Source organism: Podarcis vaucheri (genome assembly GCF_965113315.1).
Source record: "Podarcis vaucheri genome assembly, chromosome: 5".
Lineage (NCBI taxonomy): Eukaryota > Metazoa > Chordata > Lepidosauria > Squamata > Lacertidae > Podarcis > Podarcis vaucheri.
The window spans coordinates 29,396,149-29,423,068 of record NC_138763.1 but is presented as its reverse complement, the minus strand read 5'-3'; the positions used below and the strand labels follow the sequence as shown (position 1 = coordinate 29,423,068).

Here is a 26,920-nt window from a genome sequence, read left to right as displayed (position 1 = left end):
CAATAGAAATTAAAGCATTTATACAAAAGTAACATGAACTTCAGAAGCTCAGTATGCAGTTACAAGAAACCACAGTTCAAAACTAGTGAGATACTATAATTCATAAGTTTTCATAACGGGCTTCAAGTGAGCTATTTTAAAATAACCTGGAGCTGTACAGCTCTTCATGTTTCCCATCTGTATTGCATGAGAACATTTTAGGCTACCTTTCTCAAAGGCTAAAGTGGTGTAAATTAGACAGTAAAACTGCATATTCAACAAACCCACAAAGAGCAGAACAACATTATAGGCTTACTAAGAATCACTGGGCAAGCCACCAAATCAGTTAAAAAGTTTTGCATTGCTTGTGGAAACTAAACTGTGATGAGGAGCTCCTAACCCCAATGAGGAAAGCATTTCAAAGCCTCTGGGCAAGGAGGCACCAACCTTTTAGAGTCAGTAAGCACACCTGGAATTTTGAGAAAGTCATGTGGGTGGTGGTCACATAAGGGCTGTTGCAGGGCGTGATGTAGCACAAAATGGTTGCTGTGGGGTGTGTGGCTTCATGTCTGCCACATCTGGAATGTGGCATCCCCCCACCTCCTCCCAAAAAGTGGGGACAAGGCACCTACATCAGCCAAATGCTGTACTCACTTGTGGAGTGAAATGTTCTGCATCTCTCTGCTGTTCAGAACAGAAGGGAGGGTGGGTACTCACTCCTAGCACCCACTGAAAGTATATTGACTGAGATGTTCTGTCGTAGGAGATAGCAGCAGGCGGAATGGCACCAGTGAGTGCCACACCAACAACCCCTCGTACAGAAGTAACGTCACTAACACTGCCCAGCATTAGTCTAGTCTACACAGAGCAGGGTATGATTTCCCAGTTACTACTGGTGTATGACCTCTATCCACTACAGCAGCAGAACGGAAGGTCACAATTGAGAATAATAATATTTGACAAGGCACCCTAGTTACCGCAGAAACAGAGAGCAAATACCTATTTTAAGCTTCTGAGCAACCAAAATATTGAATCATTTACTTTTACATAAATGTTAAAATGTTAGCAATAACAGTGGTAACTTTTGGTATGACAATAAAGATATTATTATTATTATTATTATTATTATTATTATTATTATTATTATTTGCCAGCCTTTAATTTTCTTTTCCATAGTGAAGGCAGCCTAGAATTGACATTCTACCTGCTCGGTTTGGATTTAAAGATTAGGCAGCAAAGAGGAAGGGACACTGTTTTCAGACAGGTTCTATCAGTTCTATGACATTGGAAGGGGAAATACTTTATAGGGGTTTTTCCCTGCCTTGGTTTGCAAGAGAGTGGGCTGCTTTGAACTGAAAGCATGTAAGTAGAGATCCACAACATTTTGTGGAAACTTGATTGCGGCCCACAGACCCGGGTATAATTTTTCTGTAACCCTGTGAACTCTGAAGGAACCAGGCATGTCAGAACTCAGAGCAGCACAGAGTGATGGAATGTGTATAATCAAATAATAGCGCAAAAGCATGTGTTGGAGATTTAATTGGATATGCTGGCTTAGTACCTGAAAGCTATAGATTCCAACACAGCTCGAACAAGATGTTTTTTGGTGGTGGAAGATGTAATCCCCATAAAAGAAGTACATGCAAAAGGGTCATTCATTGGGATCTAAAATAAAAAGATATGAAAATAAGATATGCAGGAATTTGTTCTGATGGCAGATGTCTAAGAATGGACTGAAATTATAAGGGGGGGAAACTTACAAATGACAATAAAGAGGCAGCATAGTAAGAAAAAGGAAATGAAGAGCAATAAGCAGTGCACCATTATTCGCAAGATAATTTTACAACCAAGGAAAAGTGGAAACTATGAAGGCTGAATGAAATGTATTTCTTTTTTATGATCACATATATTTTGGAAGCCAACGTCACTTCAGCAAATCAACTCATTTTACCTGCAATCCACTAAAAGATGGAACAAAACAAACGCCTCCTGAATTTACTAGACTCTGGGCTATTTTTGATGTCTCTTCAGGACTGGTAAAAAGACCTGTAAAAATACACACAATAGGAAGGTTAATATTTCCCAAACTTTTGAAGTTTTCCCCTTTCGACTAAAATCAAAGGTTTACACTCTTTGCATTAAAAAAAGAAAAATATTTCTTGAGCACTCTTTACTACAACAGGTAGTAGTCCCTGCAACTGGCAGCTCAGTTAATATTATCTCTTGGTATCTTGCCACTGCTGGCTCCAGGTTTTGTGTGGGCCTTGAGCCCACCTCCTTCTTGCCACTCTCACCCCTACTAGCTTGCTTGCCTTCTCCCTCCATGCCCATTCCATAGATCAGGCATAGGCAAACTCGGCCCTCCAGATGTTTTTGGGACTACAACTCCCATCATCCCTGACCACTGGTCCTGTTAGCTAGGGATGATGGGAGTTGCAGTCCCAAAACATCTGGAGGGCCGAGTTTGCCTGTGCCTGCCATAGAGCCTCTGGAGAGATAATGCAAGTCAAGCAGAAGATGCCATTCACACAGTTATCGCTGCTTGCTTGCATGCAGAGAGCGAGAGCAGTGACGACAACAACAAGGAGAAGTAGCAGTGCATCAGCATCATGAGGATCTCAGGACTTCCTACTGGGGGGGTGGGGAGTGGCTGGGCTATGGCAGATCTTCAGCCACACTGAGACTGACCCTGTATCTTGTCCTCCCCTTTTGCTGACTTCCAGCACAATACTATTTATGCTTATTCAGATGCAAGTCTTATTGTGCACATGATGCTCATTCTCTAGTAAACGTATTTAGGACTGGGTGGAGAACCCCGGGCCTGGGTTCCAAAAGCAGTCCACTAGGTCTCTCAATCTGGCCTGCAAGATTCTCTACAAGTCATGCCCCCTCTGGAGCCAACACCCCTTTCTGGCTCTGCTTTGCAGCCTCCTTGAGTGTTTCTCCTGCCTGGCAGGAGTGTCCCATTGAACTATAGTGATGCCTGTACAGAGCACTGAGGAAAGGTCAGTAAGTGAAAACCTGAAAATTCTTCAGCTCACTTAAAGAAATACACACTAAATATCACCCCTACATTTGAAAACTAGAAACATAGTCCTAAGATTGTGCTTTGCACCCTACATTATTTCAGGCTCAAAGAGTTAATTCACGCTACTCACCTAAGCTTTGGGCCCATTTAATAGAATTCCCAGTATCAGAAGCATTTCCTTCAGTTAAGAAGATCACCTCTTTCCCAATCTTCCAACCAACCACTGGATACAAGCCTTAAAGTTGCAAGACATGAGTTTATTACGCATCCTAACCACTATACCACATTCACTTTTCTAACAAACAGTATTTTATTACATGTATACAATGCATAATATCAGTCAGTCACAGGCCCTTGTTGACTTTGGAACTCTTGAAAGAACCCAATAACATACAGTTTGTTCCTGGTGGAAGTGCCCACTTCTGGTTTTTTTCCTCATTTTTCTCAACTACCCACTTATATATATTTCTCTCTTTTTTTAAAAAAAAGAGGCATGCCAAAAGCCATCATCATGATTGTATCAAGGAACATTGTCTACAATCCCTAGAACTACTATTAGAAACCATCAGGTCTTGGAGCTAGTTACTAAAGTCGAAGCATATTTACTGATTTGAGAACTGCTTTGTAAAAAAGACTGAAAGCGGGACATAGTATGTTATTTTTTGAGCCCGAAGAGGGCTGCACTTGGCCTTTCCACCTTCCTACTGCTGACTAACACAGCCTAGCACCCAGCACAAAAATATTATGGATGGTAGCAGTTTGCCTGACTGATCAATCTATATGATTTTACCTAATGCTGTTTTTATTGTTATTTTTCAATTGTTTTAGCATTTTTATTGTAAGCCATTTGGTGAGGGCTTGCCCTAGAAGGCTGGGTAGGAATGAATGAATGAATGAATCTGTGAAGCTCTATTCCAAATACTGGTAAGCATTATTAGTAGCAGCTGCTCCTTGTAGATTCTCTCACAAAGGGATAACGATTTGAACATGTGACAGATGTTGGCCACACTAAGGGAGTATCTTGAAAAACTATATATTTTCTTATTAATATCTATGGCTTCCATCCACAAAGTAGCTTCCACCTCCTCCCCCGTTGTTCAGAAGGGCTCACCGACCCTCCAGTGAGGTTTTTTGCAGGGTAGCAGGTGACTGACGTGGATAGGAGGGGACAGGAATCCTTTCTTCCATTAACAGCCTCAAGTTAATCTATCTCAGGATTCAAGCCTTAGTTGCCTTAGAACCTCATTACAAAATAAAAGTAACATTCCATGCTGAAAATGACTGTGTCTAAAATTATTGTTTTTCCAGGCTTATGCAGGCAATATCTTTCCATTTTGGTTGGTGGGTCATCTCTAGTTTTTTGTTTTTGTTTTAATTATCTTTTTATATATAGCTGCTATTGTAAATTGGTTTGATTTTTATTTTTTTTACAATATAGCAGTATATAAATATTTGAATAAAGTGTTTGTTGTCAGCCATTTTCAGAACGCAAACATATAGGCTTTACCTTTCGTAGATACGTGAATTTTGCTTCCAGTGTTAACATCCCAAAATGTACCAGTCCCCATGGTGACCTTACTATCACCTCTTTCAAAACAACACTCTCCAAACATGGCTGCCTGTTGGTCTGCCACCTTCAGTACAAAAAAACAAAACAAACAAACAAACAAACCAGGTTGTCAAGGTAATTATGTTTCTGTGTTAGTGTATGCACTTTCCTTTTTTGGAAGGAAGGGGGGGAATAACAGGAATAGGAGTAGGAATAGGAATAGAAATTGGACAGAAACATAGGAAACTGCCTAATGTCAAGGCAAAGCCTTGCTTCATCTAGTTCAGTATTGTCTACACTGACTGACAGTGGCTCAAACCACATGTGGCATTGGATTTGCATACTATTTGGGGTTCATTATCCAGCTAAAATTTTAAACAGGTGAAATGTTGCCACATTTATGTCCAATACTTCAGTAAGACCAGAGTCAGCGTCAGCAACCAGCATACTAGGAAAACTGCCTGGACCTTACTACAAATCTTTGCCCTGGATCCCTTTTTCTTGCCTGGCTCTCTAAGCAGCACTAGGTGGCAGGATCTAGCCAGCTTTTCAATTTCCCAGAATGCCCCTAACAGTGTTGAATAGAACCCATTAGGTTGAAGGGATATGACGGTTCCCTCAACTGTGTTATATTAGAATTTAGTTCACTCTAACAAAGCGAAAGCTTCAAAAGGCAAGTGCATGGCTACTGAAAAAGCATGCCCTCTGGCTAGGAAAAGCATGTTTTGTAGGAGAAAGAGAAAGTAAACATAGAAGACAATAATTGACGTAGAAGGAAGTTGCTGATTTTAAGATTTGTCACATACAATACTGAACTATTTCTTGAACTGAATTTGTTTATTAGATAACAAAGTACTGCACAGAAGTGGCGTGCCACACTCCAAGGAACTGGCACCCATTTTAAGAACTTCAAAATAGGCAATTTCAGCCAGACGTAGGAGAAACACCACAGACTGGCCTGCACTTTGAAAGTTCTCTCTGGAGACTTCTACTAGGACTAATATACTTGACTAGTACCCAACTGGATCTAAACATATTTCTAAGGGAAAAGGGGGGGAAAAGTTTTTTACTTACCAAAGCTGCTATTGCAATAGGCACTCCAAATATCTCAGCATCAATTGTTCCAAATTTATGACTTAAAATAAAAATAAGACATTAAAGGTTATTGCCCTCATATCAAAACTATAATGAGTGAACAAAAAATAAATATTCTAGAAGTGTGAAAAGTGTGCCACTTCTATACTAAATCAGAGAGGGGGCGGGGCTTATTTATTAGACTAACCTTGTGTCCTCCACTGGGGGGAAAATTGATACTGGAATGGAAAGAAACTTGCTAATGAACGCACTCCACTGCAGCTGAAATCACATGCATATGAAAAAGGGGGAGTTAAAAGCAATACAGAGTAAACATTGAAGCAGCTTTGCAGAGAGAATTAGTCATACCTTGAAGGGATCAAACATTGCGGTTGTACTGGCATTTGAGTAGTCTGTAGCATACACTGCACCTGGGGATTAAAAGGAACCAATACTAGTGAATGCTCAAAAACACAAAAAGATTACAGTGAAGATGTGGGAACTTAATGTTGGAGGTCTGAGTCCTGCTCAGCACCTCACTTGAAAAGTACAAACACATTATTGCAGACAAGCATTTGTTTACGGTTGTCTTCTTCTAAGAGGATATCCTTTTCAATTTTTCTCCGATACAAAACCAGGCAGTTCATTCAAAGTAACGTACTACTAGTTCTACCACCATTTGTGTTAAGTTGTGGGTGAACATATCAGACGACACAGCGATTCTTCAAACAGCTCTTGTTTATTCACAGGCCAGGACAGAACTGAACTGAAGGGTTCAGTCAGCCTGCTTATATAGAGCTCCAGTACAATGTAACTGTAACAATTTTCTAAAACTATCCAATCACTGAACGTCACTTTCGATCCCTTATTTGCATAACTATCTACAGTATCCCCCTGCTGGCCCAGGGTGAGAACTTCAGTACATAACAATTTGTTTACCCCACCTCCGGCCGTAGCAGCAGTAGCAGCTCCCCACATGCACAACACAGCTGAGGAGAAATTGAGGCTGCAGCATTCGGAAGTTGGAGGGGAGGAAAGGCACAGGAGAGGAAATGGATGGAGAAAGCAGCTAACGTAAATGTGTGGGAAGGAGAACAAAGAATGGGAAGGAGAGAGACAAAAGTGGTGGTTGGGCTGAGGGAGAGAAAAAGTACCCAGGGGTGATGCTGCACCTTCAGACCCCTGCCATACACACACAAAAACCTGTCCTCTCTTCTTCCCACCTGCTACACCAGGAAACCACTCCTGGCTAAGGAAACAGCTGCCTCCTCCATCTCACAATAACAAACGGCAGGGCAGGAATTGGAGAGCTAGGGGGTCCACATCCATGCAGAGAGAAGAGACAAGTTGCTTGAGTAAAGGAGACTGGGAGATCAATGAATTGGGGCAGAGACATGTTGAAAGAAATTAGAAGGAGAGGAGTACCTCACCTGAACATTTCTCCACTGCCTAATTCCAGTAACGAGAGTGACAAGGTTGAGAGAAACATGTTAGGGATATGGATTATGGAGGTCAAGAACAAGAGCGTTCAGCTCCCCTCACCCCAATATCCCTTTGATGTGACCCCCCCTTTACATGTAAGCACAGCAGATGGGATTAAACAAACATGTCTGCTGCAATCATTTCTAGTTCGGACCTTATTTAGAAGCGCAATATAGGTCTGGAGGAAGTAATTATGTTTTCACAGAGGACCAGGACAGTGGAAGAAACAAGATTCAGTAAGGCAAACTTTCAGAAAAGGAGAATTCAGGAAAACTGAGGGATGAGGCAGCAAAGATAATGTGAGATTACAGAATTTAAGCTTTCCACAGGGCAGAATTAGAGCTGCCTCAGCAGAGGAATCTTTCCATTGTTCCTTTCCAGAGTGTACGTATATTGGTTTCGATCCAAATGTTGCATGAGTGGAAGGCTGTTGCTTGTGTAAAATATATTTCTTGTCCCCTCATCCTAGACACCTCCTGAAAAGCTTCTCCAAAGGGATGGAGGAATCCTTTTAAACAGCATGGGTTATGTCACAGATGGGTTGCAATGGGAGGGGGAATTCATTTAGTATCTGGCAGAGAAATCGTGTATGAGCAGAGTCCACTTGCACAACCTTTGGATCCAACTACTTCTTTACAAGAAGCCATGTGCTTTCTATCTGTTTAATCACCCTTCTCACCTTTGGTCAGTTTATATAGTAGCCACGTGTCAATGGTTCCAAAACAGCAATTGTCATCTTTACTTGCTTGTTCTACCTGAAAGCAAACACATACCAACCGTGTTTTATTTCAAGATGGCAAGTATAACACACTTCAGCGTTAAGTTAAAATAAAATATAATAAAAGCAAAATTGAGCTAAGTAACATTATGTTATCTAGTGTTAGGCAAACCAAAGGAACAAGTTTCCCAACTATCGCCTTTAGAAGGTTGTGGATTATCTATCAAACCAGTTTACTGCTCAAAAATCTTTTCTGGGTATTCTTTCTTTCTTTCTTTCTTTCTTTCTTTCTTTCTTTCTTTCTTTCTTTCTTAAAAAACAACAAGCAGGTGCAATTGCCTCCCAGGTCCTAGGTCCAACACTCTAATTGCTACACTAATAATAAACACCCTGGGGAGCTTTGGTGGAAAGCTGGTATATAAAGGGGAGTGAAATAAATAAATAAAAACAAGCAGTTGTCATTTTCTAATGAAATTTAGCATATAATACACATTGCACTATTATGACTACCATCCTGAAAGAGGTTCCTCTGCCGGAATAAAGAGCCAGCCCGTACAAAGCTCATTACAGAGAATAGTAAGACAAGGCTTACCTCCTGTAGATGTTGTAAAATCCAAGCCAGTCTTAAAGAGACATGCTGTGTTGTGAACGTTTGGCAACTCGCTAACAGAAAGCGATCGCTCCGAGTGAAAAAGTGAAAGAAGGAACAAACAGCATGCACTGCCTGTTCCAAAAAAGGAAGAAAGAAAAAAAGATTGAGTGGATAAATACTTGGTATTCTCTCCTATAGGGCTTCTATCAAAACTTCATTTGGGAGGGTTTGGGTGAAATTACCCATACACACAATCTATGAACAAAGCAATTCAAGTGAAGATAATGTATATATAGAAGCAGGGCCTTTTTTCCAGCCGGAACTCACCGGAACTCAGGCACCTCTCACGTGGGCACCATTGCCATTATAAGAGAACAAGAGAAGCATTCACGGCGAGTTCCGGCATGTCTTTTTCTAGAAAAATAGCACTGATAAGATTTTTATATATGAAAGAGTGAGGGGACAACTTTCAAAGAAACTGCTGGGAGGTTATAGGAACTAGTCCAATATTCTGTACCATGTGAGACCCAATGAAGTTAGCTTGTTCAGTATCTGGTTGGACTAGCAATCCCATACTGCTCAATGAGAAACCAACTTGGTTGGCCAGTTCCCAGGTGAGGGGTAGGACCTCTGGCAGCCATTTTGAGAGGTGGTCTATACATGTTGGAGAATAAAGAAATCATGGGGTAGAACTACCTGCTCCACTGCAGGTGGGAAATTGCATGTTTCAAAGTACCCTTGTTTTTTTAAAAAAAAATCTTCATGCAAACAAAAATCTAATACCAGCTTTGCTGGTTTTTCCTTTGCATGAAGATTTTCTTTTTTAAAAAAATAGGGCAGCAACCTGAATTTTGAAGTGTCACAAATCATTCTTCTGCCTTGGCACTCTACAATTTCATACCGCTACACATGTAAACCAAGCCCGAGTCTGAATGGAATAGCTGAGTAATTTAACCCAGAGGTAGAAAACGTGGTGCTATCCTGATGTTGCTGGACTTTTATATATGAAAGAGTGAGGGGACAACTTTCAAAGAAACTGCTGGGAGGCTATTGGAACTAGTCCAATATTCTGTACCATGCGAGTCCCAATTTCCACTAGTCCTGGCTAACACAGCCAATAATTGGGGAGGATGCAGCCAGGAACTACTGGAGGGCACCACTTTGGTCATCTTCAATTTAATCCCCTTCTTTTCAGAGCAGAGAACGTATCTGTGCACCTCATGAAGACCAGACTATCAACATCGTCATGTGGGCAAAAGTAACCAAGTCTTGCTTTATAGAATCCGTACAGTTTGAAACCTGGCCCCCAAAGCCAAAATACATGGCACAGAAGGCAAACTGGTGAATAATCGCTGAATGCAACTCCTTGATGGGTGGGAGAGAAGAGATGATTAGCTCCTTCAAGCTGTTATTTGCTCCATATGTAGGGGTTAGGGCAATAGAAGGGCTTTCAATTTCAATTAGGAGAAATCCCCATCCCACTTCTTCTCTGGTCAAAGAAGCGCCTCACCTCAAAGAAGCATTTAGCTGTAGAAAAATGTTAAGAGATTTATCACTGATCTCCTGATGTGGACTTGGCAATACAGTAGTACCTCGGGTTACATACGCTTCAGGTTACATACGCTTCAGGTTACAGATTCTGCTAACCCAGAAATAGTGCTTCAGGTTAAGAACTTTGCTTCAGGATGAGAACAGAAATCGTGCTCCGGCGGTGCGGCAGCAGGAGGAGGCCCCATTAGCTAAAGTGGTGCTTCAGGTTAAGAACAGTTTCAGGTTAAGTACGGACCTCCGGAACGAATTAAGTACTTAACCCGAGGTACCGCTGTATACTAACATGCTTCTTGGCATAGCTGTCAAGTGTCCCTTATTTGAAGGGACAGTCCCTTATTTCAGCGCCATGTCCCGCTGCTGTCCCTTATTGATGGATGTCCCTTAAATGTCCCTTAAATGATGTCCCTTAAATTTCAAAGGAAGCAGCTCCTCTCCCTCCCTCCCTGCCAGCCAGGGAGGAGGGAGGCTCCAACTGTGTTGCTTGGCTGTGTTGCTCACCCAATAAAGAGTCTAAGAATGACTGGGGGATGGAGCTTGCATGCTTTGTGTGTGGCTAGTTAATACAAGCTGAGGGGTTTTTTGAATGCTGGGCGCCATTTTGTTGCACGTGCTGCTGCAAACTTTGCAGTGCAAAGCCAGGCCGGGGAGCCATCTTAAGTTGAGGCTGCATAGGCCTTGTGGTGCATGTGATTCAGATTCTATTCAGTTGAGCCTCTGGTTACAAAGTTGGTTGGACAGTGTTCTCGAAGCTACCAGCATGAGTTTGACCAGACTGCAGGAGGACAGGAAGACTGGAGTGCCTGGAACTGGTGAGGCTGCAGGTCCCTTATTTTGGCTGCTGGTCCCTTATTTTCAAGGCTGCTGGTCCCTTATTTTCAAATCTGTAAGTTGACAGCTATGGCTTCTTGGCAATATACTAACATGCTTCTTGGGAACACCACAACAAATCATAACATTCCTCTTGGTCAGGCATAGGCAAACTCGGCCCTCCAGATGTTTTGGGACTACAATTCCCATCATCCCTGACCACTGGTCCTGTTAGCTAGGGATCATGGGAGTTGTAGTCCCAAAACATCTGGAGGGCCAAGTTTTGGTGCTTTGAAGTCAGGGTACACCTTCATACCTACTCCTCTGTATTTTAGTAAAGGTATCAATGCTACCTCACCTTCATTGTAAGAGATCTGTTCCAGGACTTTACAAGTTCAGCAGCTCTCAAATCTTGCCAGCTTATGAAGTTATGAAAAGGTTTTCCTGTCTTCCTGAAAAAGGCAGAAGAGATCACCAACTTTATGAAAAGTACTCAATGCACAAAGTGCAAGCTAGACCAGTCCAATTATCCCCATACTACTGATTCTGGATTGGGTCAATGTGATGGTGGCAAAAGAGCTGATGCAGATGTAACAGTTTGTCTGAAGGCCAGCCAGGTAGTTCATGGCTGGGCAATGATTAGGCATGGTGGTGAATGACACTTACTAAATTTTGCTCACTCTGGGCTCATTTCCAGAAGGAGAAACATAAGCAACTGACTCATGTTGCAAACCAGTAATAAATAACTTCAAACTGCAAGTGGGAGATGGCATGCCTGAATGCAGAAACTCTTTGGTTCATGACCAGGGCTACTGTTCCACTAGTGCAACAAAGTTCACTTGTGCAATGGAACTTTTCCTGCAGCCCACTGTGCACCATCAAAAGCCACTCTGGTGTACATTTTGAGGGTGCACATTTTGGGAGAGGAGGGAGAGGGGTATGTGTGCAACAGCGCTAATTCACCTGAAATCAAAATGGCTCTATGACCTAAGAGGTAACATTATTTAACCCCACCTGGTTTTAGTAGCACTAAATTCAATAATTTCTACACATTCATTTATTATTATATTTTTAAATTCATTATATTTGTACACTGCCCTTCAGCCATAGATCTCAGGACAGTTCACAACATAAAAACACAGGTTTAAACACAAAACACGTAAAAAAATACCTAATAAAAACAAGAACGAAAAAGCACAAACAAACCCCTCCCCCCCATAAATCTCATTTTAAAAAAGAGAGCTTTAATGCTGTATGCTGTGCTGTGCTTACATGCATAGAGAATAAGAAGTTTAAGCTACTTATTTGATCACAGAGAATCAGAAGCTTTATTTGCTCTAAAGAAATTTAACCTCTTTTCAAAACCATCCAAGTCAGCTTAATTTTTAAAGTCTCTGAAGCAATGCACACTATGTCCCTGGAACATAATCAGACTTCTGCAAGATTTACTCACTTTACAGTTTAAAAGACTGAATACACCTATTGCTATACCCCTTCTGACAGTTATAACCCACACATAAATTTGGACTGAGCAGTGTTACCATACTCAAACTGTATGGGTAGTAAGAAGAAGTTGGGCACACAGAACAGAAGTCCCTGCCCGTTTTTCCTCCTTATTTTTGTATTCCAAGCAAAAAAGCCTATCTGGTGAAAACATCTTGAGGCGGTTGATGTCATATTTTAAGAGCAATCAGGAAGCAGCACTGTACTTTGCTCCCATCAGTTCCCATCAGGCAGAAGTTCCACAGAGCCCAGCAAATGAGAGACTGTGTAGAATACAGCAAAGATGTCCTAATAGTCACCTTTAGGTTGGCTGAGGTACTTTCTCTCAACCCCAACCTTCCAAGGCTACCTGCTCTTGTGTTTTTTTGAGGGGGAGGAACCTACAATTTGCCACCTTCTGTATCTGCATATTAAGTGGCAAATTAGACAGCATATTTAGAAACAGTTCATGTCTTTAAGAGATTGACTGACAGAATAATGTCAGACCATCACCGTAGGTGATGGTCAACCTTTTAAATCTGCCTTTTGAAATAAATGTCATCAGAAAATGAAAGTGTGGGTAAGGGCTCCTTGCTTCTCAACCCTGCAGGAACATTTGATGGAAAGACAGATAGACACATACATACATACACACACACACACTTAGGAGCAGCTACTTCTGCTTCACAGCACAACTACAGCTTCATCTAAAAACAAACACATTTACAAGCTTGTCTTTGAGGGTTACAAACATCTATTATAACCACTCTACATACTTGTTCCACGTAATGAAAGTTCCTCGTTGTGTTGAGAGTCCAAGGGCAGAAATTTGATTCATTTTCACTCCAGCAGCTAAAAGAAAAATTCAGACACTGAGAAGTGAACTTTATGGAACAACTGCTGTAACGTAGCCTTAGTATCAGAAGCTATTCACCCATACTCATTCATAAAGAATTTCATTCCACTTTATTCAGCAACTAAACAAAAGCCAGCTGTTCATTCAGCTGAACAATATGGCCACTGAAACAGTCTTGGACATGTGATTCAAAGAACATACAGAGTGTTGGGGAGAGTCATGTGCAAAACTTCAAAAAATAAACAAAAATGCTTGCTTCTTTGGCAGTAGGAAGAGATACTTTGCACACACAGCTTTGAATTTTAGTAACACGGACCTGTAACATAGTGTCCTAATTAAGTTATATGAGCATTAGAGAACACAGATATTTATATTTGTAAGTAAGGGATCAGGAAGGCTGCGCAAAACCATAGCTTCCAGCAAAGCAGAATAAGATTTCATCACATTAAACGTTCTCCAACCTTGAGCAGTCAAAGTTGCTTAGTTTTGGCAAGTCTCAAGGGTGAGTGTGTTCCTTTACTAAAAGCAATGAATATGTCTCCCTCTGAACTCAATTTATAGGGCTCGGACAACTTCCCCATGTGGCTGGTGACCACAACCTCACCACCCACACATTCAGAATACATGCAAAGAGGCTCTACACATGCACCAATGTAGATGTGCAGAGATACTTCCCATGAGGGTGGACTCTGATTGGGCCAGGATCCTCCCCTTACTTGGAAGGTTGGTACACATGCAGAGTCCCTCTTCATGTAGTCCTAAAATGGAGATGGTGAGTTGTGCAATCACCAAGTGGCGGGATTCAATTAGGGCCTTCTCGGCAGTGGCGCCCTCTGTGTGGAATGTCAAGGAGATAAAGAACTACACAACTTTTAGAATACATCTGTATCGGGTAGTTTTTAATGTTTGACATTTTATTATGTTTTTATGTGCACTGGAAGCTGCACAGATGGGTGGGGCATGAAATAACAACAATAACAATAACAATAATAATAATAATTTCTAGTACCGTATTTTCCTCTCTATAAGACGCACTTTTTCCCTCCTAAAAAGTAAGGGGGAATGTGTGTGCGTCTTATGGAGTGAATGCAGGCTGCGTAGAAATCCCTCTTGCTGTTCTGGCTTCAGGGATAGCCGCGCAAAGCCTCTTCAACAACATTTGATTCAGAATATTTTTTCTCTTGTTTTCCTCCTCTAAAAACTAGGCGCGTCTTATGGTCAGGTGTGTCTTATAGAGTGAAAAATACAGTAGTTCCTCCAGGTGGTGATCCTAGAATTTTTGTTGAGATACTCCAATATGTGGTCCAAATTAACTGGCATGCATCCCAAGGTAACAATGTGGGGTATACAAGCACATTAAATGGGTTTCAATATTATATCCCATCTTAATGCTAATATAGGATGAGTGTTCTTTTGGTAAACCTGGTCATGAGCCATTTGGGGTTTTAAAAGGTTAAACCCTGTACTTTGGGTCTGGAATGCAGACAAAGCATGAGCACCAGCAAACTTCCAAGTAAATACTGTTGTGGCCCAATTCTGGACCCATGGCAACTTCCAGGCCATTGACAGAGTCACATATGACACCCTGCAAAAGTCTATAGCAGGAGGTTACCAGAGCGAGGGTACTTGTAGCCAAGCTATCTCCATCCACATAAGGTCACAGGTTTTGGAAGAGCAGCTAATGTTGAGTTTCATGGTTACCTTGAACTGCCTCTTTAACCACACCAACAAATTGTGTCCACAGTCTTTCAGGATCCAGTTCAACCCACCCTGGCCGAGGCTGAACAACTTCCACCTGTTAACAAAAAACAGAATTACCAAGCAATCAGACCCAAAGCCACGAATGCTAGTGGTCTTGAGGAACTTACGCTATGGGAAAGGCCATATAGGTGCAGGAGTACATTTAGATAATCTGACCCCAAACCATTTATGGCCTAAAAAGTTAATAGCACTTTGAATAAGCCCCCCAAATGTATTGATTGCCGTTGAAAATGGCACAAAAGTGATACAACACGTTTAGACCTTCTGGAGCTCATTAGTACCCTGTCTCTGTATTTTGCACTAGCTGGTGTTTCCGAGTTGTCTTCAGAGACAACAACACAGAAAGCAGAGTGTTGCAGTTCGCTTTGGAGGCAACCAGACCATGAATGACCAAGCCAAGGCCATGCCAATCTGGACAGGGCTGCAGCTACCCTACCAGCCTGAGGTGGTAGAATGAATTCTGGGCCACTGCAGCTATCAGTGCCTTGGTGGACAGCAATGGATTCAAGAGCACTCCCAAGCTCCATACCTAGTCCTTTGATGGAAGTGTAACCCCACCTAAGACCAGTGTAGTAATAATAATAATAATAATAATAATAATAATAATAATAATAATTTAATAATTTATTATTTCTACCCCACCCATCTGGCTGGGTTTCCCCAGCCACACTGGGCGGCTTTCAACAGAACATTAAAAACAGAATAAAACATCAAACATTAAAAACTTCCCTAAACATGGCTGCCTTCAGATGTCTTCTAAAAGTCAGATAGTTGTTTATTTCCTTGACATCTGACGGGAGGGCGTTCCACAGGGCGGGCGCCACTACTGAGAAGGCCCTCTGCCTGGTTCCCTGTAACTTGGCTTCTCACAGCGAGGGAACCACCAGAAGGCGCTTGGCACTGGACCTCAGTGTCTGGGCTGAACGATGGGAGGTGAAGACGCTCCCTCGGGTATACTGAGTTTACCTCTTCTGTCCTCATTGATAGATCTCCCACAGCACAGGGCCTCTGTTTTGTCTGCAATAAGTTTCAGCTTCATCCATTCTAAAACTGTATCCAGGAACCTGTTCATGAGTTCTATAGTATCACTGGAATTTGTAGGTGGAAAAGAAAGATGGAGCTGTGTCTCATCAGTATGCTGATTGGCAGTGCAGTCCAAATATTCAGCTTGACTTTTCTCAGCAGTTTCATATAGACTGTTGGAAGAGCACTGAGAATAAGATGGAACTCAGAGCCCCCCCCCAAGCCAGAGATGGTGGGATGGAACTGAACTCTCCCAGCACTATTCTTTGTGAATGGCTCTCCAAGAAGGACCAGAGTTCAAAACCCAGTTGAGACAGAAGGATACTGTGATCACAATACTAGCAAAAGCCACTTGGGAGGTCCAGCAAGACCAAGAAATTCTGACAATAAAGGCCGCCTGTGTGCTTCTTTTACATAATTTGCATCGTTTAAAAATACTCAAAGCAGTGTTACAACAAGATAATTGTAGCCATTGGGAATCAATGTGGAATAGGTACATACATAAGATGTGGGGTTTTGCAGTCCATTTACCGGGCATAGTTTTCACACAAACTTTATGTTCACACTCCACAATGAAAAAAATAAGTTATGCAATTCTTATACATGCAGATTACTGGTTAACTTCTACATGGAGTGAATCTTGATTATTTTAATTATGCTTACCCCAACTTTCCTACCCTCAACGCAACTTATATGTCAGTAAAATACAAATGACTGTATTTTAGTGTTGTACAGTGGTACCTTGGGTTATTCGTTCCGGAGGTCCGTTCTTAACCTGAAACTGTTCTTAACCTGAAGCACCACTTTAGCTAATGGGGCCTCCTGCTGCTGCCGCACCGCCGGAGCACGATTTCTGTTCTCATCCTGAAGCAAAGTTCTTAACCTGAAGCACTATTTATGGGTTAGTGGAGTCTGTAACCTGAAGCGTATGTAACCTGAAGCGTACGTAACCTGAAGCATATGTAATCTGAGGTACCACTGTACTTAAATTGTATTTGTTTCTGTAGGGAATGAAGATCCAACGTACATCCTTTTTGCATATCAGTGGGTGATGCAAAGAAATCTGGATCAGGTTCAATTCCCTCAAATTTACAATGCTTCATTATCTTGGCTCAGAACAGAGTATAAAGCACCAAAGTGTTAGAAAGCTTTATTAAGATGTTTGACTAGGAAGGAGAGAATCAAGTCATAATTGCAGCAATGTTAAGGAAACGTTAATGAACATTGATGAACTGCCCATAGATGAAAGGCAGTTCACAACATAAAAATACAGCATAAAAACTCCTGTTAAATCTACAGGCATTTTCTCTATCTGAATTCCATAACTTCATATCAAATTAAATACAAATAATATACATGAAAGTGCCAACAAATTGACAATCACTACAAACAACAAAAAGTCAGACTGTCCTATTAATTATTATGAAAACTTTTATACCATATTAGACCACTGCTATATATTAAATTAGTTCCAGTGTAGCTTTTTCTGCTGTAACAGTTTATGAGATCCAGCTTTTGCTAGAGCCTTGAAAAATTCCAGAAAAGATTAAAGTTACAGCAGTGTATCTAATGGTATCCTTTGTGCTGACAGAGGGTTCTTGAATCCTGTGGAGTTTTCTGTCAAAAGGACAGGAAGAGGGGCAATTTTTGCCAATTCCCCCTCTGCGTCCTTGTGCCCCTGCCCAAAATCTGCTCCAGAGTGTTGGGGGAGCCTTTGCAATTGCCTGGGAGGTGAAGGGTGGTGACAGTAGGATGCAACTTGTACAAAGGTGGTTACACTGCCAGAGGGTCAACAATGGCCAACTCAATAAGCAATGCAAGATTATGCTCACTTCTTGCTGCATAAGAAGCTGCCTTATACAGAGTCAGAACATTGGTCAGTATTGTCAGCAAAACAGTCTCCAGGGTTGTAGACAAAGGGCTTTTCCAGTCCTGCCTGGAGACTGAACCTGAACCTCTTGCACACAAAGCATTTTAAAGATATAGCTTTGCCCTACTGTAGCTTCCCTTACTGAATTCAATAATGTGACAACTGTTAGTGTTCCAGCTGAGCAGTCATTGTCCAGTTGGTGAAAAAACTAAGGATCAGAAATAGAAAATTTACAGATTTCCCAGTGTTTTTGGCTATAGGAATAAAAAGGACTTGTTTCATACAATTATTGTAAGGATGAATGAGATGACGAATGAACTCAGTCCATTTGTCCCATCATTAATAGACACAATTCAATCCACAAATCTGCAACTGCCCTCCAGGAGCATCTGGGTCCGCCAGTGGATAGGTAACCTAATCCAAATGGCATGGAGATGCAAACTCTATTGTTACATGCCACTCCAATCTCGGAGCTGTGTGAGATTTCAGGGGTTCCTGGCATCTTTATCCAGGCATTTCCTTTTGGGAAATGAGGCACAGCAGAGACTGTAGTGTCTCTCTGATACAGTGGTGCCTCGCAAGACGAAATTAATTTGTTCTGCGAGTTTTTTCGTCTTGCGAATTTTTCCTCTTGCGAAGCACGGTTTCCCATAGGAATGCATGTATTAACGGTTTTAAGAAAAAGGAAACAAACTTGCAAGACGTTTTCCTCTTGCAAAGCAAGCCCATAGGGAAATTCGTCTTGTGAAGCAACTCAAAAAACGGAAAACTCTTTCGTCTTGCAAGTTTTTCGTCTTGCGAGGTACCACTGTATATGGTTTATTTACACATATCTACAACCTGAGCCTTCAACAAAGGCGTTCACAGCATTATCACCGCAGGAGGCTTCTCCCATAGCCACAGCAGCCTTGAACTTAAGGAGACCACAACCACTGCTCTCGGCCACTGATCTCTGACTCTCTCCAGCCTGCTGCTTACAATATCTGTTGCATAACTCCTAATTGCAACTCTGCAATTAAACTCTTCTGCAATTAAACGTTAACCTAATTAAACTCTGATATAAACACTGGCATTGTCTTTTAAACTAACTCTCAGTTGAAGTAAGGAGCCCACTCATTTGCAAATGAGATTTGCCCTGGATTTTTCACTGTCCTAATCAATCCTTACTCCCCCCCCCCCAGGGCTATCAGCTCGTGCAGGAGGCTAGTGCTGGCTTAAGTAGCTGTGGACACATCCAGTGGACACATCCAGTGGCTTAGCTCCAATGCACACATGGGAGTAGCACAACTCTAGCACTCTAAGCCATAATTAAATTCTCCCCCGCCTTTCCACGAAGCATTAATTAAGTTCTAACTAGAGCTTGATCCGGAATTTAGGGAGCCTTGCACCCACCAACTTATAACAATGTGAACTAACACTTCCATTTAGGAGATGTCGATATCCAGCTGTTGCAAGCTATACAACTGTGCCAGCTTGATTATTTATACACTAGGCAGCCCTGTTCAGGGAAGTTTTTAACATTTAACGCTGCATTGTTTTTAATACTTGATTGGGAGCCGCCCAGAGTGGCTGGGGAAACTCAGCCAGATGGGCAGGTTCTAAATAATACATTATTAATTATTATTATTATTATTATTATTATTATTATTATTATTATTATTACAATCCCAGGAGTTAAGAAAGTGAGCCCATGTGAAGCCACTCAATGGCAAACCCTTAAAGACCAATACAGAAATGGTTTTTTTTTAAATTGCATATACTAAGGTTTTACCTTTAAAAGTCTGAATTCCCTTGTTTCGAGAGTTAAATTCTGGCAAGCAATAGTCATGTTTGACTACGTTTTGCTTAGAGTGTTGTTGTTGTTTAGTCGTTTCCGACTCTTCGTGACCCCATGGACCAGAGCACGCCAGGCACTCCTGTCTTCCACTGTCTCCCGCAGTTTGGTCAGACTCGTGCTGGTAGCTTCGAGAACACTGTCCAACCATCTTGTCCTCTGTCGTCCCCTTTTCCTTGTGCCCTCCATCTTTCCCAACTTCAGGGTCTTTTCCAGGGAGTCTTCTCTTCTCATGAGGTGGCCAAAGTATTGGAGCCTCAGCTTCACGATCTGTCCTTCCAGTGAGCACTCAGGGCTGATTTCCTTAAGAATGGATACGTTTGATCTTCTTGCAGTCCATGGGACTCTCAAGAGTCTCCTCCAGCACCATAATTCAAATGCATCAATTCTTCAGCGATCAGCCTTCTTTATGGTCCAGCTCCCACTTCCATACATCACTACTGGGAAAACCATGGCTTTAACTATACGGACCTTGCTTAGAGTAGATCCACTGAAATTAATGGGCCTAACTTTGTCATGTTCATTCATTTCAAAGGGTATACTCTGAGTAAATACCACACTATGTCTTTAGGACAGCTGGCCCATAGAGACAATACAGCGCAAGTAAAGCTGCTCTCTCTATCAACCTGAACAGGTTAGTTTAGTTGGGTTTGTAAGCAAACGCGCCTCAATAATAATGTATGGAAACAGGTTTCTAGTCAGAAAGCCATAGCTCAAATTAAGTTTGGGTCACAAGTGAGATTAAGGTGTCATACACCACTGCCAAGTACAAAGTTAGGGAGTTCTGCTTTTGATTGCATCTGGGAAAATGTTTCTGACCTATATAGAAGTGAGGAGTGTACAGAGCAAACAAGAAATTCAACTGGTACACAATGGCTGGTTATGACACTCATCCACACAGTTCTGCTGGTGTCCTGTTGCAGCTCTAGTTGAAGTACCCAGTGCTGCTATCGAGGATGCTTAGTGGGACCAGCTTACATAAGGTGAATCAGTTGATGCGGACAAGGTGCTGATGGCAATGCATCTGACCACATGCCCCCTTGACCCTGTCCCTTCTGGCTGAGGGGGCCTGACTGGTTGGGTCCAGAGTGTGGTTAGTGCTTCATGGTATGAAGGGCTGCTCCCTGCAGAAATGAAAGAGGCAGATACATAGAAAAACGAAGTACGGTACTTTGTGTTAGCAACAGAGGAAGATGGATTCATTCAGACTATGAAACTTTTACGCAGATGGCATACCCCTGACAGGCAAACAAGAACCATGCAACGCAAGACAAAACATTAGGAGTTGGCGAAATATAAACGCCATTACAAATTTTCTAACAAATCCAACAGCTATTGCACATGCTTCCAAACCTCTATCAACATTTGAAAATCTAATTACAAGCAGTAACGCAAAATCGAAGCCTATATTATCAATAATTATGAAATAATTAGTGACACACAATTAGGCCAAACAAATTTGATATAACATAGTCGAGAATCAGATCTAGAGACAGTAATGGGGGGAGGGGTAGATTGGCAGAGCTTGTGGGCTAAGAAGCTATTAAAGTCAGCACCCATGCTTTTATAGGAAAATACTCTGAAGCTTCTACATTGTTGTTGTCGTTTAGTCGTGTCCGACTCTTCGTGACCCCATGGACCAGAGCACGCCAGGCACTCCTGTCTTCCACTGCCTCCTGCAGTTTACTTAAACTCATGCTGGTAGCTTCGAGAACACTGTCCAACCATCTCATCCTCTGTCGTCCCCTTCTCCTTGTGCCCTCCATCTTTCCCAACATCAGGGTCTTTTCCAGGGAGTCTTCTCTTCTCATGAGGTGGCCAAAGTACTGGAGCCTCAGCTTCACGATCTGTCCTTCCAGTGAGCACTCAGAGCTGATTTCCTGAAGAATGGATACATTTGATCTCCTTGCAGTCCATGGGACTCTCAAGAGTCTCCTCCAGCACCTGAATTCAAAAGCATCATTTCTTCGGCGATCAGCCTTCTTTATGGTCCAGCTCTCACTTCCATACATCACAACTGGGAAAACCATAGCTTTAACTATACGGACCTTTGTCGGCAAGGTGATGTCTCTGCATTATCACCTTTGAGATATAGTCACCTCAACAAAGCTATTTCTCTTCTTTGCTGGAGAGGGTGTAAAGAGGTTAGAACCACTATACATATGTAGCAGGCAAGTGACTAATTACAGCCATTTTGGAAGAATGTTGTTGATTAACATTCTGATTACAAATAAAATTAGTACTGTTAACCAGCTCTAAAAGTGAAAATGACAATCAAAGAATTAGTTACTTTTCTTTTAGCAGCAGCTTGACAACTTCTTGTCCAAAACTGGGAATCTTTGGAACATTCACAAATGTCACAATGGAAACAAAAGATTAGGACTTTGGAATTACGTTTCCCCATAGGAATCTGTGTTCTGGGGTGAGTAGGAGAAATGTGCGAAGGGGGTGGTGGTGTTATGTTCTCATATTCCTTTCAAAAAAACAATAAATAGCATATATTTTAAAAAGAAAAAGAATCAACAGAGTCACATTTCCCTTGTCCCTCCCCCATTAAAAGTAACAGGTAAGGGGTTCCATAACTGCTTTTTAAGCTGAACTAAAATGTAGCTGGACAGCCTTCTTTTAAGCACACCTGCTTGAGAAGTTTACTAAGAAGATATTTGCAACTGGACAGTACTTATCACAAAACTCTGGGCCCAAGTGGGGCTTCTTGAGAAGGGTCTTACCATAATTGCTTTCTTCATGCAGGTGGCACCACACCATCCCACAAAGAACCACAAAGGCACCTGCGTTAGGCCAAACTCCTTCAAGTGTGTTGTTACAGGCATGTATAGAATTGCTACCTAATTTTCTAGTACATCACTTTGTCTTCTTGTCATAGACACACATGGGTGCAATCCTAAGCAACAATGAATTCAGCAATAATTATTTCTCAGTAAACATGTACAGGACAACACTATTTAAAGGTATTTTGAATAATAAGTAATCCTTCATAGAGGTAAACAAATGCACTCAGTTAATTAGTTTCTTCCTTCTGTCATTAAACACTTAAGTTTAATCGTGATAACAAGTGTTGCAATTAAACTAGTTTGCAAATAACACAAGAAGAAGAAGAAGAAGAAGAAGAAGAAGAAGAAGAAGAAGAAGAAGAAGAGTTTGGATTTGATATCCCGCCTTTCACTCCCCTTCAGGAGTCTCAAAGCGGCTAACATTCTCCTTTCCCTTCCTCCCCCACAACAAACACTCTGTGAGGTGAGTGGGGCTGAGAGACTTCACAGAAGTGTGACTGGCCCAAGGTCACCCAGCAGCTGCATGTGGAGGAGCGGAGACACGAACCCGGTTCCCCAGATTACAAGACTACCGCTCTTAACCACTACACCACAAGGCTACACCACAAGTTATGTGAAGTATATACTGTATTTTTTTGCTCTATAAGACTCACTTTTTCCCTTCTAAAAAGTAAGGGGAAATGTGTGTGCGTCTTATGGAGCGAATGCAGGCTGTGCAGCTATCACAGAAGCCAGAACAGCAAGAGGGATTGCTGCTTTCACTGCACAGCGATCCCTCTTGCTGTTCTGGCTTCTGAGATTCAGAATATTTTTTTTCTTGTTTTCCTCCTCCAAAAACTAGGTGCGTCTTGTGGTCTGGTGCATCTTATAGAGCAAAAAATACAGTGCTTTAAAGGGCATGCTAACAATTGTCTCTATTTAACAAAAAGCAGCTCGGAGACAGTTGTATCTGAGTTGGGACCACGCTGCAGAGAAACTTTCTTGCTTGTGCCACTTTCCCATCAAAAGTCCCCTCCCACAACTGATGTTTGACCTTAAATATCAGCATCAAGTGATAAATTACAACAGGGAAACCCTCTTCCCATTAACCCAGCTTAAGTACCCACAGCTGCTTTTGGTAAAAGAGAAGGGGTAACTGGAAGCACATATTTAATGCAACATGCATTTTGAGCCAATCAGATCACTCTAAGTGCCATTATCCTAGCCCTATGCAGTGGTACCTCGGGTTAAGTACTTAATTCGTTCTGGAGGTCCGTTCTTAACCTGAAAGTGTTCTTAACCTGAAGCACCACTTTAGCTAATGGGGCCTCCCGCTGCTGCTGGAGCACGATTTCTGTTCTCATCCTGAAACAAGTTCTTAACCTGAGGTACTATTTCTGGGTTAGCGGAGTCTGTAACCCGAAGCGTATGTAACCTGAAGCGTATGTTACCCGAGGTTCCACTGTACTATATAGTTCCTTGAACTGATAAATGTAGGCTAGGATCATGCTGACAGAAGGTAAACATGCATTGCAACATGTCAGTTTACTGGTACTTGGAAACAGTTGCATCATCAAGCACCAAGGTGCACGTCCAGACAAAATGTGCACAGCCTGTTCGATGACCAATTAATCTGCAATAGGAATCTCTGAGCTTTGTCGCTTAGTCCTCTGAAACATCCCAAACTTCCCAAACCCAAGTCTGCTTCTGCCTTTCAAATTCAGCTTGTGTGATTTATTTTACAGACATGGGGGCGGGGGGGGGGGACGGGGACAGGAACTAACAGCAAAGAACAAGAATCCTTATACTGCGGATTGCGCAAACCAGTTCATTAAAACTCACTAACAAATGGTTTTTTCCCCAAGGATGAGCTTCCTGCTCTTCAACACACTGACTCAGCAACACAGTGCTACGCTTCATTAGGTTATTTGTAGTAAACAATTTTTTTTTTTGCGCAGGTCCTACAGTAAGCTCCAATACCCACAGGGTCTCCCCCATTCTTCCCTTCCCCTTGATCTAGTAATCAAGAAGGTTGCTATGCTACCACCATTCACCACCTCTGTACATGATGCTCTCATGTGCCTATGGGTGGTAGAAGGCTGGCACATTCATCCTCCACAGCCATCAGAGCCTGCAACAAAATGTTGCGGTACACGAGCCGGTTTGACTAATGAGTGGCTGGTGGAAGCATCAGGGAACTAACAGAACAGGAGCCAGGCTTTGTTTTGCCTTTGGGATGGAGGGGAGAAGAGAGAAAAGAAAGGAACAGGAAGGAGAAACACGCAAAGGATAGCTCAGCTGACAGAGCAGGAGACTCGTCCTTCATGCAAAAGGATTCCTGCATTGCGGGGGGCTAAACTAGATGGCCCCCTTCCAGCTCTAGGATTCTGTGATCCTGGGTACAATCCTAGGCATATCACTCCCAGGTAAGTGGTTAAAGAGGCTGCACTCTTACGTCTGTGTTTGTCCACAGGAGCAAAGTAGGGCTTATTTCTAGGTAGACACGCGTTAAAATCGAGCTGTACCTTCTGACGCGGCTTGTATCCTCCCCCCCCTCCCGCCCTTCCTCCCCACCACAGCTCCCACCTGCATAGCTTTGGCTCCCTTGAGCACCGCCGCCTTGTCGTAAACATGGCACCGTATCACCGTGCTGCCCACGTCCACACCCAAGATATACTTCTCCGCGGTTGCAGGCGAGGTCATGGCGGCGTCCTGCTCTTCCGAGTCTCGCTGCCGTCGCCCCTCAAGAACCGGGCGCCCGAGCTCCGCAAAGGCACCCAGGCGCTTTTAAAAGCTCCCCGGGAGGAGGAAGGCGAGGGACGCAGCCGCCGCGCCGACGGCGGGCGAGAGAGCAACGCCTCTCCATGCAGGGCGGGACTCCGGGGAAGAGAAAGCGGCCAAGGTGGAGGCGGCAGCGGCGGCCGGCTTTGAACGCCAGCAGTGATTGCGAAGGAGAGGAAGGCGGGTAGGTGTAGGAAGGGGCGGCGTGGCGAAAGCGGAGCGGAGCGCCGCCTTCCTGGTGCGCCGGAGGGCGCGAAGGCGCCTTTGCAGAGGAGGCCCGGCCTGGTTTTGAAACGCCAGGCCCCCACACACCATGGGGTTGAAGGGCCAAGGTTTGCAGTTTCCCGCCCCACTTTTTCGTGGTTTCCAGGGCAAGCAGTTAAATCTCAGAGGGTCAGGTGCCAACTTGGATAAGATATTGGGGGGCAGGTATAATAATAATTTATTATTTGTACCCCGGCCATTTGGCTGGGTTTCCCCAGCCACACTCCCAACAAAGATTAAGAATACATTAAAATGTCACACATTAAAAACTTCCCTGAACAGGGAAGCTCCACCCCACACAATCACAAAATGTGGCACGCTATATGAAGAGCAATGCCTAACAACTTTGGAGGGGGGCTTGGCAGAGACCTCAGCCCCTAGGAGTTGGCTCCTATGTCCAGCGTCTTGGTCTGGCAGTGGCCACCCAGTTGCCTCTGGGAAACCCGTGAGCAGGACCTGAGGAGGAGCACATTCTTCCCTCCTACTTTGCATGACTAGTATGTAGTCATTTGCAGCCTTGCCCTCCCCGAATTTGCCTCATCAGAGCCGTCCAAGTTGATGGCCATCACTGACCTCCTTATGCAAGTGGGTTCCGTGCGCTGCGTGAAGCTGTTCTTGTTTTTATCGTGTCCTCAATCTTCCAGTCTTCATTAGATGTCCAGGAGTTACTGTGTTATGAGAGGGGGAGAAAAAACTTCGCTCTAGCCCCTTCCTCCATGCCATACAAAATTTTAATCATGCCACCCCCCTACTCACCTTTTCTCTAAACTTGCAGTGCAGTTTTCAGCGTAAAGCCGGAAAACAGCGGGGCCCTTTGCAAACAAAACTGATATCCGAAAATTGTAGAATGTGCTAGACAGTTGAGAACATTCCTGCATCGCAGGGGGTTAGACTGGATGTCCCTTGGGGTCTCCACCAACTCTACAATTCTGATTCTTTCAGTCGCAAAACAATAAACTAAAACAGCTTCTGAACACAGTGACAAATTAGTGTATCATGAAAGACAGAAGGAACTCAACTGCCTATTGCAGATAAATGAAACTTTGTTACAAAGATACTGCCTTCCGAACACATTCAGTTTTTTCCAAGAGCACACTCTGAGGCAAACTCAAACCTGAGATATTGTGTACTCTGGATTCCCTCTGAAGCAATAAATGTATTTTCAGTGTGAACCACTGAGGAAACATTATGGTCAAAATGTGTTTGGCAATTCAAAGTTTTATTATCTGCAATAGGGTGTTGTTACTTTATCTTCTGCCTTGCAATATACACTGTGCGCGCGCACACACACAGTGTAAAATCTGCAGTTTTTGAGAGTCCTCTCTGCACTTTTTGGTGTTGGTCAGGAGACGTTACTCTTTGATTCAGGCTACAAAGATGTTTACAATATTTCAGAGGTGCTTTTACAGAGCGCTTACAGTATTTTAAACATTTACTAAGCATTTGGGCAGAAAGCTGATCGCGTGCATTCCAGCTTCCACCTGATATATCTTTGGGG

At 42.8% G+C, this 26,920-nt stretch overlaps 1 protein-coding gene across 1 annotated transcript in view; it reads right to left on the bottom strand.

Moving 5' to 3' along the window:
- GK5 (glycerol kinase 5) overlaps positions 1–25,275 on the bottom strand; it is a 28,547-nt gene extending 3,272 nt beyond the window's left edge. Inside the window, exons 1-13 of the mRNA XM_082224322.1 lie at positions 24,964–25,275; positions 14,820–14,913; positions 13,039–13,114; positions 11,139–11,232; positions 8,423–8,554; positions 7,792–7,867; positions 6,000–6,061; positions 5,839–5,912; positions 5,631–5,691; positions 4,515–4,641; positions 3,138–3,242; positions 1,931–2,025; positions 1,541–1,644 (exon numbers count right to left, since the gene is read on the bottom strand). Coding sequence (XP_082080448.1) covers positions 1,541–1,644; positions 1,931–2,025; positions 3,138–3,242; positions 4,515–4,641; positions 5,631–5,691; positions 5,839–5,912; positions 6,000–6,061; positions 7,792–7,867; positions 8,423–8,554; positions 11,139–11,232; positions 13,039–13,114; positions 14,820–14,913; positions 24,964–25,080 — 1,217 coding nt within the window. The 5' untranslated portion in view covers positions 25,081–25,275. The remainder of the gene's footprint in view (positions 1–1,540; positions 1,645–1,930; positions 2,026–3,137; positions 3,243–4,514; positions 4,642–5,630; positions 5,692–5,838; positions 5,913–5,999; positions 6,062–7,791; positions 7,868–8,422; positions 8,555–11,138; positions 11,233–13,038; positions 13,115–14,819; positions 14,914–24,963) is intronic.
- Positions 25,276–26,920: the final 1,645 nt, after the last annotated feature.